The sequence below is a fragment of the Gekko japonicus genome, unplaced genomic scaffold, assembly GCF_001447785.1.
Source record: "Gekko japonicus isolate JY-2015 unplaced genomic scaffold, Gekko_japonicus_V1.1 scaffold3389, whole genome shotgun sequence".
In the NCBI taxonomy this organism is placed as follows: domain Eukaryota; kingdom Metazoa; phylum Chordata; class Lepidosauria; order Squamata; family Gekkonidae; genus Gekko; species Gekko japonicus.
This window is the reverse complement of record NW_015166529.1, coordinates 131,789-144,413: the sequence shown is the minus strand read 5'-3', so window position 1 is coordinate 144,413 and position 12,625 is coordinate 131,789. Positions and strand designations below refer to the sequence as shown.

General features: G+C 40.6%; 1 protein-coding gene across 1 annotated transcript in view; it reads left to right on the top strand.

The window, feature by feature from the left end:
- The window catches only part of LOC107111330 (hormonally up-regulated neu tumor-associated kinase-like), a 47,070-nt gene that overhangs the window by 10,291 nt on the left and 24,154 nt on the right, over positions 1-12,625 (top strand). The window contains exons 3-4 of the mRNA XM_015412294.1: positions 2,818-2,947; positions 10,497-10,665. Of these exons, the coding sequence (XP_015267780.1) occupies positions 2,818-2,947; positions 10,497-10,665 (299 nt within the window). The remainder of the gene's footprint in view (positions 1-2,817; positions 2,948-10,496; positions 10,666-12,625) is intronic.

The window sequence follows — 12,625 nt, the reverse complement described above, 5'->3', positions numbered from 1 at the left end:
CACGGAACGCTGTTACCTTCCCACCGAAGTGGTACCTATTTATCTACTTGCAATTTCTTGCTTTCGAACTGCTAGGTTGGCAGGAGCTGGAACTAGAGACAGGAGCTCACCCTGTCTTGCGGCACCCGGGTCTAGAACCGCTGAACTACTGACCTTCCACAGCCTGCAGTTCAGCATCTAAGCAAGTGTAAAAAAGATCTGGAAGAATGTTTTAAAATAAATAATACAGAAGGAATATCCTCAGCTACAATTTGGGAAGCAAGCAAAGCTTTTATTAGGGGAATCTTATTAGCAGCTGCTGCCAAGAAGAATAGAGAAAAATCAGAACAACCCAAGATATTAGTAGAAAAAATCCAGAGATTGGAGCAGGAGCACAAAAAAACTCCAAGACACGCACTAGCAGAGATCAGAAAAATTTTAAAAAAACAATTAGACATGGAATGGAAGAGGTATAGAAAAAAATAAAATTTCTAAAACAAAAGGTGTTTTGAACACGCAAACAAACCTGGCATATACTTGGTGTTAGGAAGGAGAAAGAAAAAAGAGTAATAACGTGTAAAGAAAAGAGATCAAATTACATATGTAGAAAAAGAAATACAAGAACAATTTATCAGTGCTCTTTCAGGATTATACAAAAAGATGTCTGTTTCAGAAAAAGGAATAAGAGAATATCTAAAAGACATCCCAACCACAAAGTTTATTCCAGAACACAGATATAAATTTTAAACCAAATAATGACAATACAAGAAGTCTCCCAGGCAATAAAAATATGAAAAAGGATAAAGCACCAGGTCTGGATGGGCTGACAATGTATTGCAAACATTTTGAAGAAATTTTATTGATGCCATTATAAAAAATTATGAATATGATAAGAGAAAGAAAGACAATACCTCTGACGTGGTAAGAGGCATATATGACATTGATATGTAAAGAAGGCAGTGATTCATTGCTACCAAAGTCATATAGACCTCCCTCTCTACTGAAATCTTTGCCACAGTAATGGCAGAAAGACTAAGAAAATGTATGCCAAATTTAATACACACTGATCAAACAGACTTTGTACCAAAGAGTTACATGAAAGATCATATATGATTCATAAAGATGCATTGAATTGTGAACAAGAAAAAAAAGAAAGCAGCATTTTTATTTCTGGATACAGAGAAAGTGTTTGATAATTTAATGACCTTTTCCACTGAATGTACTTCAAAATATGGGCTACGGCTCTAAATTCTGGAACTGGATGCAAGGTATATACTCGAACCAACCAAAAACAAAGATTTTAATAAATGGAGAATTAACAGAAGCAATTTCAATTGAAAAAGGAACACGCCAAGGATGTCCCTTTTCATCCTTACTATTTATCCTAGTGATAAAGACTTTAGCTACAAAGAGTAGGAAAACACAAGGGTCAAAGGAATAAAAGTAGATGATGTAGAATTTAAAGTGAAAAGCTATGCAGACGATGTGATGGTAACAGTCTTGGATACCCAAAAGTAATTACAGTATGTAATGGAACATACTGAAGAATTTGGATCCTTCTCAGGGTATAAAATCAACAGGAAGAAGATAAAAATGATAACAAAGTTTTTAACACAACAACAAGAAGATATTATAAAGACTATAGAATGTACAGTAGCCACCAATTCCATTAAATATCTGGGAATAAATGTGGCTGTGCAATGTATACCAAATTTAATACACACTGATCAAACAGACTTTGTACCAAAGAGGTACATGAAAGATAATATATGATTCATAATAGATGCAATTGAAATTGTGAAGAAGAAAATAAAGAAAGCAGCATTTTTTCATTTCTGGATGCAGAGAAAGCATTTGATAATTTAACATGGCCTAAAAACATGTTTAAAAACAGTTATCATAAGACTTGGAAATTGATACAAGCAGATTTATCAAGATGGGAGAAAACTCATTTGCATCAGTCTATAGTCATTTGCTTCAGAAGGTTGTGGTTGGTTGAAACTTGCCAAAAGAGTAATTTGCAGTATAAATATTTTATGAATTATGAATAATTAGTTGTTGATGTATCTTTTCAATATTCAGTGGGTTCATTTAGTTGAATATGATTTGTTCCAGATGCACAGAATTTGTACTCATTATACTTATTTTTGCAGGGTACCCTAATGAATCCTTAAAATTCCATGGACTTGCAATACGCATTCTTGTAAAAATAGACTTTGATTTGTCATTATGTTTGAACATAGCCGTTGAGAATTTTACAATGGTTTTAAGTAGATTTTTAAAATTTAAGTTGCACGTGGATTGCATCCTACATTTTGAGAGAGAGGTTGAGAGTTCAAATTATATGAAGTAGTATGCTATATTGATTTTTTCCTGGATGTACACAAAGCTTATTTTAGACTACACATAGGTTATTACCTTTCTCTCTTATTTAAACACAGTGTGTGTGTGTGTGTGTGTGTGTGTGAGAGAGAGAGAGAGAGAGAGAGAGAGAGAGAGAGAGAGAGAGAGATGCCTTTGCCCGCTATCAACCTATTTGGTATGAAGGCTTTCATGTGCCTGTGAAATACTCCTGCCTATAGTGGCTGCCCATTATCTTCATAGAACACATGAGTACAGGTCATTAACCTGTCTAATTGTGTTCCCTTCAAGAGCCTGCAAACAATCCATTATGTATCCAAATCAGTATGCTTCTCTGTGTCATAAATATAAGGCTCTGGATAGTATATTTCTGGGTTAAAACATTTTTGGTAAGGTTGCTTGCCATTATTACTCAGCTGCTGAATTCAGTTACAAAACATATGACACTTGTTTTGTTTTTCCTTCATGTCTTTGCAGCAGCTATAAACTTCCTACGATCTCTGCTAGAGCCAGATCCTACAAAGAGGCCAAACATCCAACAAGCTTTATCAAATCGATGGCTGAATGAAAATGGCAAACCATTAAACAGTGTCACATATCCAAACAGGTAAAGTACAAAGCACAGACTATACCAAGTAAGGTAGTGCTGCGAATGGGAGAAAATTCCACAAAAGTCATTCTAGCTAGCCGAAATGAGAGAAGAGGCTTGAATGAGCGTACACTTCTAGCCACTTTGCTGTACCAGCTGTCATTTCGCATTCTCCTTCATCTTATTTCATCAACCATACAGAACGAGAAGAAAAATTATTTCTCATGGTTTGTATACTGGAGCTGGTCCTAGGATTGCTGGGATCAATTCCTGTATCAGCCTGAGACCTCTGGCAAAACCTTTGGAAAGTTGCATTGCTTTCTCTTTGCCTTTGTCCTGGCCCTGTTAATGTGTGGGATGATATTTCCCAACCTCAGCAAGGGTTTTGTGAGGATAAAAACTTTCAGTAATTATGAGGTGCTAGTTACTATGGTAATGAGGGTTATGTAACACATATTAATACAGCAGAGGAGGCTGGTACCTTTCCTAAGTCTCTAGTTCAGATTTTACTTGATGGATATAAACATTATTGTGATTATAAGGAAATTAGAAGCTGGCTTCTAGCCACAAAAGTGGTGGGTAAATGAACCACAGGGGGGAAAAAATGACCTCTTTAGTAGATGAGGCAGGAGGATGCAATGAATCACTGTCAAAGCATTGCTGTTCTGCTTAATCTTTGGAGCCCTTCAAACATTGTGAATTTCCTAAATCTTGCCCCCCCCTCCGTGCAAATTGCAAAACAGTGAAAGATATGTATCGATAAACACACCTGATGATTGCACATGTCTGTTCCATTGTATGAACTTGCAGATGGAGAAAAATGTGCAGTAATAAAAAGTGATAACAACCCACACATGGTTTTCATATGTCTTCCAACACATCTGCCAAAGAAGAAGAAGAAGAGAAGAGATTGGATTTATACCCTGCCCTTCACTACCCAAAGGAGTCTCAAAGCGGCTTACAAACTCCTTTCCCTTCCCCTCCCCACAACAGACACCCTGTGAGGTAGGTGGGGCTGAGAGAGGTCTGATAGAAACTGCTCTTTTTCAAGAACAGCTCTTGTCAGAACTACGACTTGCCCAAGGTCATCCAGCCAGGTGCAAGTGGAGGAGTGGGGAATCAAACCCGGTTCTCCCAGATTAGAGTCCGCACACTTAACCACTACACCAAACTGGCTCTCAAAGACCTGAATAGCTGCTTATTGATATGAAGCATCAGATTAAATAGTGACTTTGGACAGTCCCAATGCTAACTGAATAAATTAAATTATACTTTACTCCACAAACTAGGGCATTACAATCACTATGTGGGGTGAAAAAGAAACTATAGGTTTTTTTCTTTCATAAATATGCAATTTATTTGAAATGTGTCCATTCCCAGAGGCCACCCTCTGCCAAACTTGGACCCCCGCCCATCAAAAAAATCTGCACTGCAGAATTTTAAATCTATATATATATATACTGGCCTGCTACCCGTGCCTCGCTACGGTATTTAAGTTCCGTAAATCCAGTTATAATACTGATGATGTGAAATTTGTAGGAATTCCAACGGAGAAGATTGCAGTGTAAGCTCATACCCTGAAAATCTTGTTGGTCTCTAAGGTGCTACTGGACTTAAATCTAGGTGTTCTATTGTTTGGTGTAGTGGTTAAGTGTGCGGACTCTAATGTGGGAGAACCGGGTTTGATTCCCCACTCCTCCACTTGCAGCTGCTGGGTGACCTTGGGCAAGCCATAGTTCTGTCAGAGCTGTTCTCTCAAGGACAGTTCTGGAAAGAGCTCTCTCAGTCCCGCCTACCTCACAGGGTGTCTGTTGTGGGGAGGGGAGGGAAAAGGAGTTTGTAACCCGCTTTGAGATTCTGACTGAAGAGTTAGGTATAAATTCATTTTCTTCTCTTCTTCTTCTACTACTATCCTCTGACAAAATCTCTAGATAAAAATCATCAGTTGATGTCAGTGAAGCAGACTAAGGAGTAAAGATAGAACAAAAAAATTCCAATGACACTTGAATGCTTTGGTTTGAACTGATTTTGAATGATCCAAGAATATGAAATCCTTCTCCTGAAGGATATTGCCAAGGAAAGAAAAAATACAAGTTGTGCCTGATTGACATGTCAGCTGAGCAGATCATATAACATTTACAATTTGAGTGTAAACTAACATAGACAGCCAAGTCAGAATAAGAGCACAGTCACCAAGAAATTCTTTCATGAAACTTAACATTATACATGATACACACTTTTACTTGATGGTTGTATTGGCTTTACTGGCAGACAGGAGATACAGCTGAAAAATATATGAGGAACAAAGAAAAGGGGTTAAAATATTTTCATTCAAATAATTCCCTATAGCTTTTTAAAGCCTAGTGTCGCTAATTGACTTACTCTCAGTTTTCTGAAGGCAATTAATTACAGGCAGTTTAATGGCATGCTTCAGAAACAATTGAATATATAGAGATGTGGATATATAATGATGAGAAGGATATATATATCTTCTCTCCTTATATATAATTGTGTTTTGGAGTGGCACTTTGCAGCTCTCCCATTGGCTGTGAATGCACTCCCTTAGCCATTGGCCCATCAACCGCCACTTAAGAGTACTCGCATGCCATTGGCCGGGTGCTGGGTTTGCTCCTCTTCCCCACCCATTCCCCCTTCAGCCACTGTGCCCTGTCAGAATTACTGGCAAACAGCTTTCTCTCTTGACGAAGACGCTTCTCCTGCTTGCCTCCTGTGGGGGACTAACTTTCCCCTCAGTGGCTGTTGGTAGGTGTAATGAAATGGCAGTTACCTGTGTTTGAAGGATGGCTGCCAACTGTGGTTGTTTGTTTAAAATGTTCCCCCATAAGGTTTAATTGAGCTGTAGTTCCAGAGAGGGGCCTGCAGGGGTATCACTCACTGGGTCCAATGAGGCTTCCTCATCTGCTGGCCTACAGTTCCCATCTGCCCCAAGGCCAAAAAGTGTGGGGAAAGAGGGCCTGTCCCAAGGGGCAGGGCAGCATCAATATAGACTCCAGCCCATCCAGGGAGGAGGCAGTCTTCGTTCTACAGGAGGTTAGGAAAGGCTCCTGCTGCCTGTGCTGACCAGGCCACAAGCCAGGGACGTAGGGCAACCCTGGGAGGCAGCAGAAATTCAGCCACTCCACAGCCGACTGGACTGGGGAATGAACAGAAGTTTCCCTGATCTCTTGGGCAAGAGAGAGAGAGGCTGAAGCAGAGCCAGAGGCTAGCCCAAGGAGAGATCCTATCCTTTCTAGAGTCTTTTATAAGAACAATTTATCAATGCTCTTTCAGGATTATATAAAAAGAAGTCTGTCTCAGAAAAAGAAATAAGAGAATATCTAAAAGACATCCTGACCACAAAGTTTACGCCAGAACACAGGAAAATTTTAAACTAAATAATAACAATTCAGCCGATCTCCCAGGAATTAAAAAAAAAGATGAAAAAGGACAAAGCACCAGGCCCGGATGGGCTGACAGCAATAAATTACAAACAGTTTTAGTGATACCATTACAAAAAATTAAGAAAGAGATAAAAGAAGGAAAGACAATACCTCTGACGTGGCAAGAGGTGTATATAACGCTAATATATAATGAAGGCAGTGATGCACCAAGGCTTGCCAAGTCCCCCCAGGGGGCGGGGAAAACCCCGCCTCAGAGGCCCGTTCCCTGCCACCGGCAGATCGGGCACCAGGGGGAACCCCACCCTGGCGTGCGCGTCACCAGGAAGTGATGTTATGATGCCGGGCACACTGTGGGCGGGGCCACGGTCATCCGAGGGAAAACTATGGTTTTCCCTCGGATGGTCGTGGCCCCGTGCCCGGCGTGCCCGGCGTCATAACGTCACTTCCTCGTGTCGTGCGTGCGGGGCGCGTGCGTTCCAGCCACGGACCGGGAGTCCCCCAGTAAGGAGATTTTTCAATTGGCAACCCTAGATGCAACACTCCATAGTCATATAGACCTATCTCTCTTCTGAACATAGTTTATACAATCTTTGCCACAGTAATGACAGAAAGACTAAGAAAATGTATACCAAATTTAATACACACTGATCAAACAGGCTTAGTACCAAAGAGGTATATGAAAAATAAAATATATAGTTCATAATAGATGCAATCGAATTTGTGAACAAGAAAAGAAAGAAAGCAGCGTTTTTATTTCTGGATGCAGAGAAAGTGTTTGATAATTTAACATGATATATATACACATACAAATATAGTTGTTAAGTTCGACTCATACTTGTGTACATTTAATAATCTAGGTACAAAACACTCTATAGTGAAAAACAACAACAATCTGTGTCAGAACAATACATACTATAGAACAAAGGAAAGTTTAAAAAAATGCCCAATGACATTTTCCAGGTCTGTGTAAATAGATCACGAGGTCCCGGATGTATTACGTCCTTTGTTCTGTCCTAAAAGACATCTCTCTCCACAAGTACAAAAACTGTAAATCTTCTCCACATCTTTTGTTCTAATTTGTTCTAATTGGAAGCCACTAGAAATTTTTATTAAGCAGGCATATCCTATATATATAATTCCCTTATGTATTGGCCATTTCCAGCTCTCCCATTGGCTGTGCAATGCACTCTGTCAGCCATTGGCCCATCAACCGCCACTCAAGAGTACTCGTGTGCCATTGGCTGGGTGCTGGGTCAACTCCTCTCCCCCACCCACTGCCAGCCTGGACACTCTTCTCTCACAGAATAAACTGCCAAACGGCTGTCTCTCCTGATGAAGACACTTCTGCTTGGCTCCTGTGGGACTAACTTTTCCCTCAGTGGCTGTTGCTAGGCAACCATGCTTGGTTCTGCCAGTAAAAAGGCAAAGGCAGGAGGCACTTTTCAGGCCTTTGTGGGGAACTCATTGGGACTAGTTCTGACTAGGGTTGCCCACTCCTGGTCGGGAAATTCCTGGATATTCTGTGGTGAAGTCTAAGGAAGCCAGAGTTTGGGGAGGGAGGGGCCTCAGCTGAATAGAATGCCATAGAGCCCACCCTCCAAAGCAGTTATTTTGTCTAGGGGGAGAGAGATTTGTTGTCTGGAGTTCAGTTGTGATACCCAACAATCTTCAGGTTTCATCTGAAGGTTGGCTACCCTAGGCATAGCAGTTCGCGCTTCAGAGAAGGGTCTGCCAAACCCAGGTTCTTGCTGTGGAAGTTGAGAGGGTGATGTCAGACCAATCACAGACTTTCAGCCTAACCTACCTCACAGGGCTGTTGTGCAGATCAAAAGGAGAAGAGGAGAATGATGTAAGCTGCTTTGGTCTCCACTGCAGAAAAAGACTGTACTTTTCCTCCTGGGGAACCACTGCTGCCAATCTCCAGATTAGGACTGGAGATAAACTGCTCTCCAGATGGCAGAGATCAGCTCCCCTGGAAAAAACAGCTGCTTTGCAGGATGGGCTGTGTGTCATTATACCCTGCTGAGGTCACTTTCCTCCTGCTTGGGTCCCCACTGAGGAGGAGAAAGACTGTACTTTCCCTAGGTAGAGGCTGAAGGGAGGGGGGAAGAGATGGAAACCTTAAGTCAGAGGGGCAGATAATGGTACATTGATGGTTGGCTGGGAAGGAGATAGGGTTGCCACCACCAGGTTGGAGATTCATGGAGATTTGAAGGGTAGAACCTGGAGAGGGTGAGGTTTGAGGAGGGGTGGCACCTCAGACAGGTACAATGCCGTAGACTCCACCCTCCCAATCAGCCATTTTCTCCTGGGGAATCATTGTTGCTAATCTCCAGGTGAGGGGTGGAGATCACTTAGAATTACAACTGATCTCCAGGAGGGAGGGGGGAGGAGATGGAAAGCTGAAATCAGAGGGGCAGATAATGGCAGGTCGATGCTTGGCTGGGAAGGAGATGGGGTTGCCAACTACAGGTTGGGAAATTCCTGGAGATTGGAGGGGTGGAGCCTGGAGAGGGTGAGGTTTGAGGAGGGGTGGGACCTCAGACAGGCACAATGCCATAGACTCCACCCTCCAAACCAGCCATTTTCTCCTGGGGGACCATTGTTGCCAATCTCCAGGTGAGGGGTGGAGATCACTCAGAATTACAACTGATCTCCAGGAGCGAGGGCAGAAGTCAGCTGCAGTCACAGGGGCCAATAATAGTAGGTTGATGGTTAGCTGGGAAGGGGATGGGATTGCCAGCTCCAGGTTGGGAAATTCCTAGGGATTTCAGGGGTGGAGCCTGGAGAGGGTGGGGTTTGAGGAGGTCACCACAGCAAATTGACACTGAGTGCCCAAGGCTTTAGCACTCTCCCAGAGCCTCTTTCTAGAGCTCGTTGTATTTATTTCCACAGTGGGCCTTATTCCTAGTATGTGTGTATGTATGTGTGTGTGTGTGTGTGTGTATATGTGTGTATATATATGGTGATCAAGATTTATAAATGCAGTGCATGGTCCAGTGACAGTCAAGCATTTTATATCCCATTGCTTTAATTGAAAGAATTTGACAGATGGATAATTCCTTATCGTTCGAATTGTTTAAATCTCTGCTGAAAACAATGGGACCTAAAGCACTTGGATCACGCCCATATATTTTGAACACATGCAAATGCATTTCATGTTCCATATATGCAATAAATAAATGCAGTATATTTAATACATTTGGGGGATAATGCCCTAAAAATGATACTGAGCCGAAGCACTGTCTTCTTTTGACAATATAACCTCAGATAACGTTGCTGAACCATTTGAAGATCTTCTTAAATCCAATGGGTTGGATTGTATCAGTCCATTCTACTAATGACAGTACCCTTCCTTAGCACAATGAACCTTGCATTAAAGTGATAGGGATTGCCAGTAGAAAGAGCTTCTTATGTCAGTAGAAGGCTCTTGGAAAGAAGTGCTGCCCTTAGAGAAAGGGATCCATAGGATTCCATCCATAATCTATGACACAGTGATGATATCTTAAAAAGCTGTTTTAGAGGTTGTACTCAGCATCTTCACAGCTAAAGCTTTACAATCAAGCAGTAAAGATATTTGCTCACAAATGCTCAACCACCCAAAAAGAAATTAGCCTATGTATGTGTGTGTTATGGGGCATGCATATTTCCAGTGCATGTTTATGTATTTGCATACCTTATTTGAACAAACTGACACTATGTAGAATTAAAATGCCAAAAATTTTGATGCCATAATGTAGGTCACTAACATTTGGCTTTTTCTTTCAAACATAATGCAGCTTCACAAGGTCAGAGACCTGGTTATTTACACACACACACACACGCACATTTTTATTACAGAGAGGCAAATTATTGTTGTTACTAACTTCATTTTTAGCCTGTCTTTCTCACTGATTTAAAACAGATTACAAACTACTAAAGATAATTCAGTCAGGCAGTAAAGACCTCCAATAAACAGTGCAGTAGGACTAGAAAACTGTCCAAGGCATGACATACCATAAATGATGAAAGGGGGCTACAAAGGGAGGTGATACATACAATAAACGTTGCAATAGACTACAGTACTATCTCTTACAGTAGAGACCTCCTGAGCTGTTCCATTATCTTACAGTTCTAATCCTTTTAAAAACAGCAAGATTAACTTGTTCCCATTTCTTTTTTTGTAGAATCCACTTAGAAGATATCAGCCAAAGTGTGCTGCTCTACATGACTGAAAAGCTGGGCTATAAGAACAGTGATGTGATCAATACTATCCTTTCTAACAGAGCTTGCCACACTCTTGCCATCTACATTCTGCTTAATAAGAAGTTGGAACAGTATTTGGCAGGCCTCAGAGTAAGTATGGCATTGGACATAATCAAAATCTGAATAAAAATACCTCATCATCATTATTATAATTAATCCTTAATGACAGTAACTTACATTTGGATATGGCCAATATTTTGGTACCTGGTACCTGCCTGCCTGGCTTAAAGCCTTAATGACTGTCTCCTAAGCCTTAATAACCTGCATGCCATTTCTTTCAGCACGTTTCCCCCAGTCTCGCTCACTTCTGGAGTCAGAGCCTTTAAAATATTTTTTTTAACTGTTCACATCTTCAGATCATTCCCAAGGTAACCAAAGGTGGAATGAAATTTTTCGTTCCCAAGGGTGGAATGAAATGTTTCTATGTAAAAGCCATTTCCAAACATTCTACATCCACTTACACCACATTCTACCATACTCCAGCATGACCAAAAAACAGAATCCAGGATAGGAGTATGGGGATAAGTGCTGGCTTGATTTTCAGCAACTCCTACTAAGTTTGGACAACAAAACACAAACAGGAAAGGGACCAGATCTGCTTCTCACCCTGGACAGTGATGATCATTGTGGTAGAGAAAAGCTTAGCTACCAATAAAAAAGTGTTCCAGAATGAATTTGCTTACAACCACTACATCCACTGCACTCCATGAAATGTTGTTCTTTAAGGTCAGTAGACTCACAGGAACAGTGTGGGGTACAATATGGAGTCTGCAGTGAAAGGGGAGAATCAGAGAAAATCTATACTCTAGTTCCACTGAAGATAACTTTGGTGTCAATCCAATGGAATTACTGCCAAGAAATCTTTAACTGATGTCTGGCATACTGATGATGTTTTGAGATAAGAATATTTGATATAGATTTTATGTCTGGGAATGATTAAAGTTTCTGGATTGAAGCTAGATAAAAATACTCATTTGTTTAAAAGTGTTTTCAGACTGCTTGCATGCGAATTTACTTGAAAGTAGTTCAACTCAATTCACGAGGAGGAATGCTTCTTCTAAAATGGCACGTGTCCATTAGAATTTTTATAAGTCTTTGAATTGAAAATAAATTAACATTTTTGAATGGCAACACTTTTTAGTTAATCAAAAGGTTTTAAATCAATTATTAAATTAATTTAATCCATTATTGACTCCAATGTAAGCCTATTGAAATAAGATTCATTCCTTTTTTTCTCTTGCTTGAAGTAGTCCAAAGAAGGTTCCGTTTAAATCCTTATGATTCTTATGTGTAACTGCTAGTTCAGAACAGAGGACAAGTCATAAAACCATTTTGGTGTGTCAGAAACTAGGTTACTATGCTCGTAGCAGAGCAACTGTCCTCTTAGCAACTCATCATGAGCACAGCTTGCTTGAAAAAGTCTATAGTGAATTGTCAAATCACTTTATGTTAACATGGACTCATTAACAATCTGTGCTCATAGTGAATCAGTCAGTCACTATTTCAACCTGAAGCCAATTAAAGATTGTAGTTGTTCTCAATTACATACTTTTTAAGTACACAACCTTTATTTTCTTCTGTAGTAGGAAGATTCCATAAACAGTGAATAATTTCTTCTCTTCTCCCAGTTTTTGTTGGGAAGACAGAACAACCAACCTCACTGCATTAAAGCTAGATAAATATTATTTGGAATGAATTCTGCTTCAGAGTGTTAGGCCATTTCTGCATGGGTTATCTGCCCTGGATTCAACACTCTTAAGTAGCATTTTTTCCCCTTGCTTTTCAGGGGTCATTTCGTAGAAAAAGAGGTGCAGGAGCTTATTAGCATAACTCATTAGCATAACTTATTTTCATATGCCACACCCCCTGACATCACCGGAAGTGTGTCAGGAGGCAACACCCACCACTCAGGCTCCACTGAACTATTTTGGATTGCTAGCTATTGGGGAGGGGGGACCTGCAGATCTGTCCTTGCAGAGGAGGGAGAGCTTGTACTTGAATAAAACTTGGTCTTAAAGGTGCTACTGGACTGTTTTGGACCAGGAAGCCG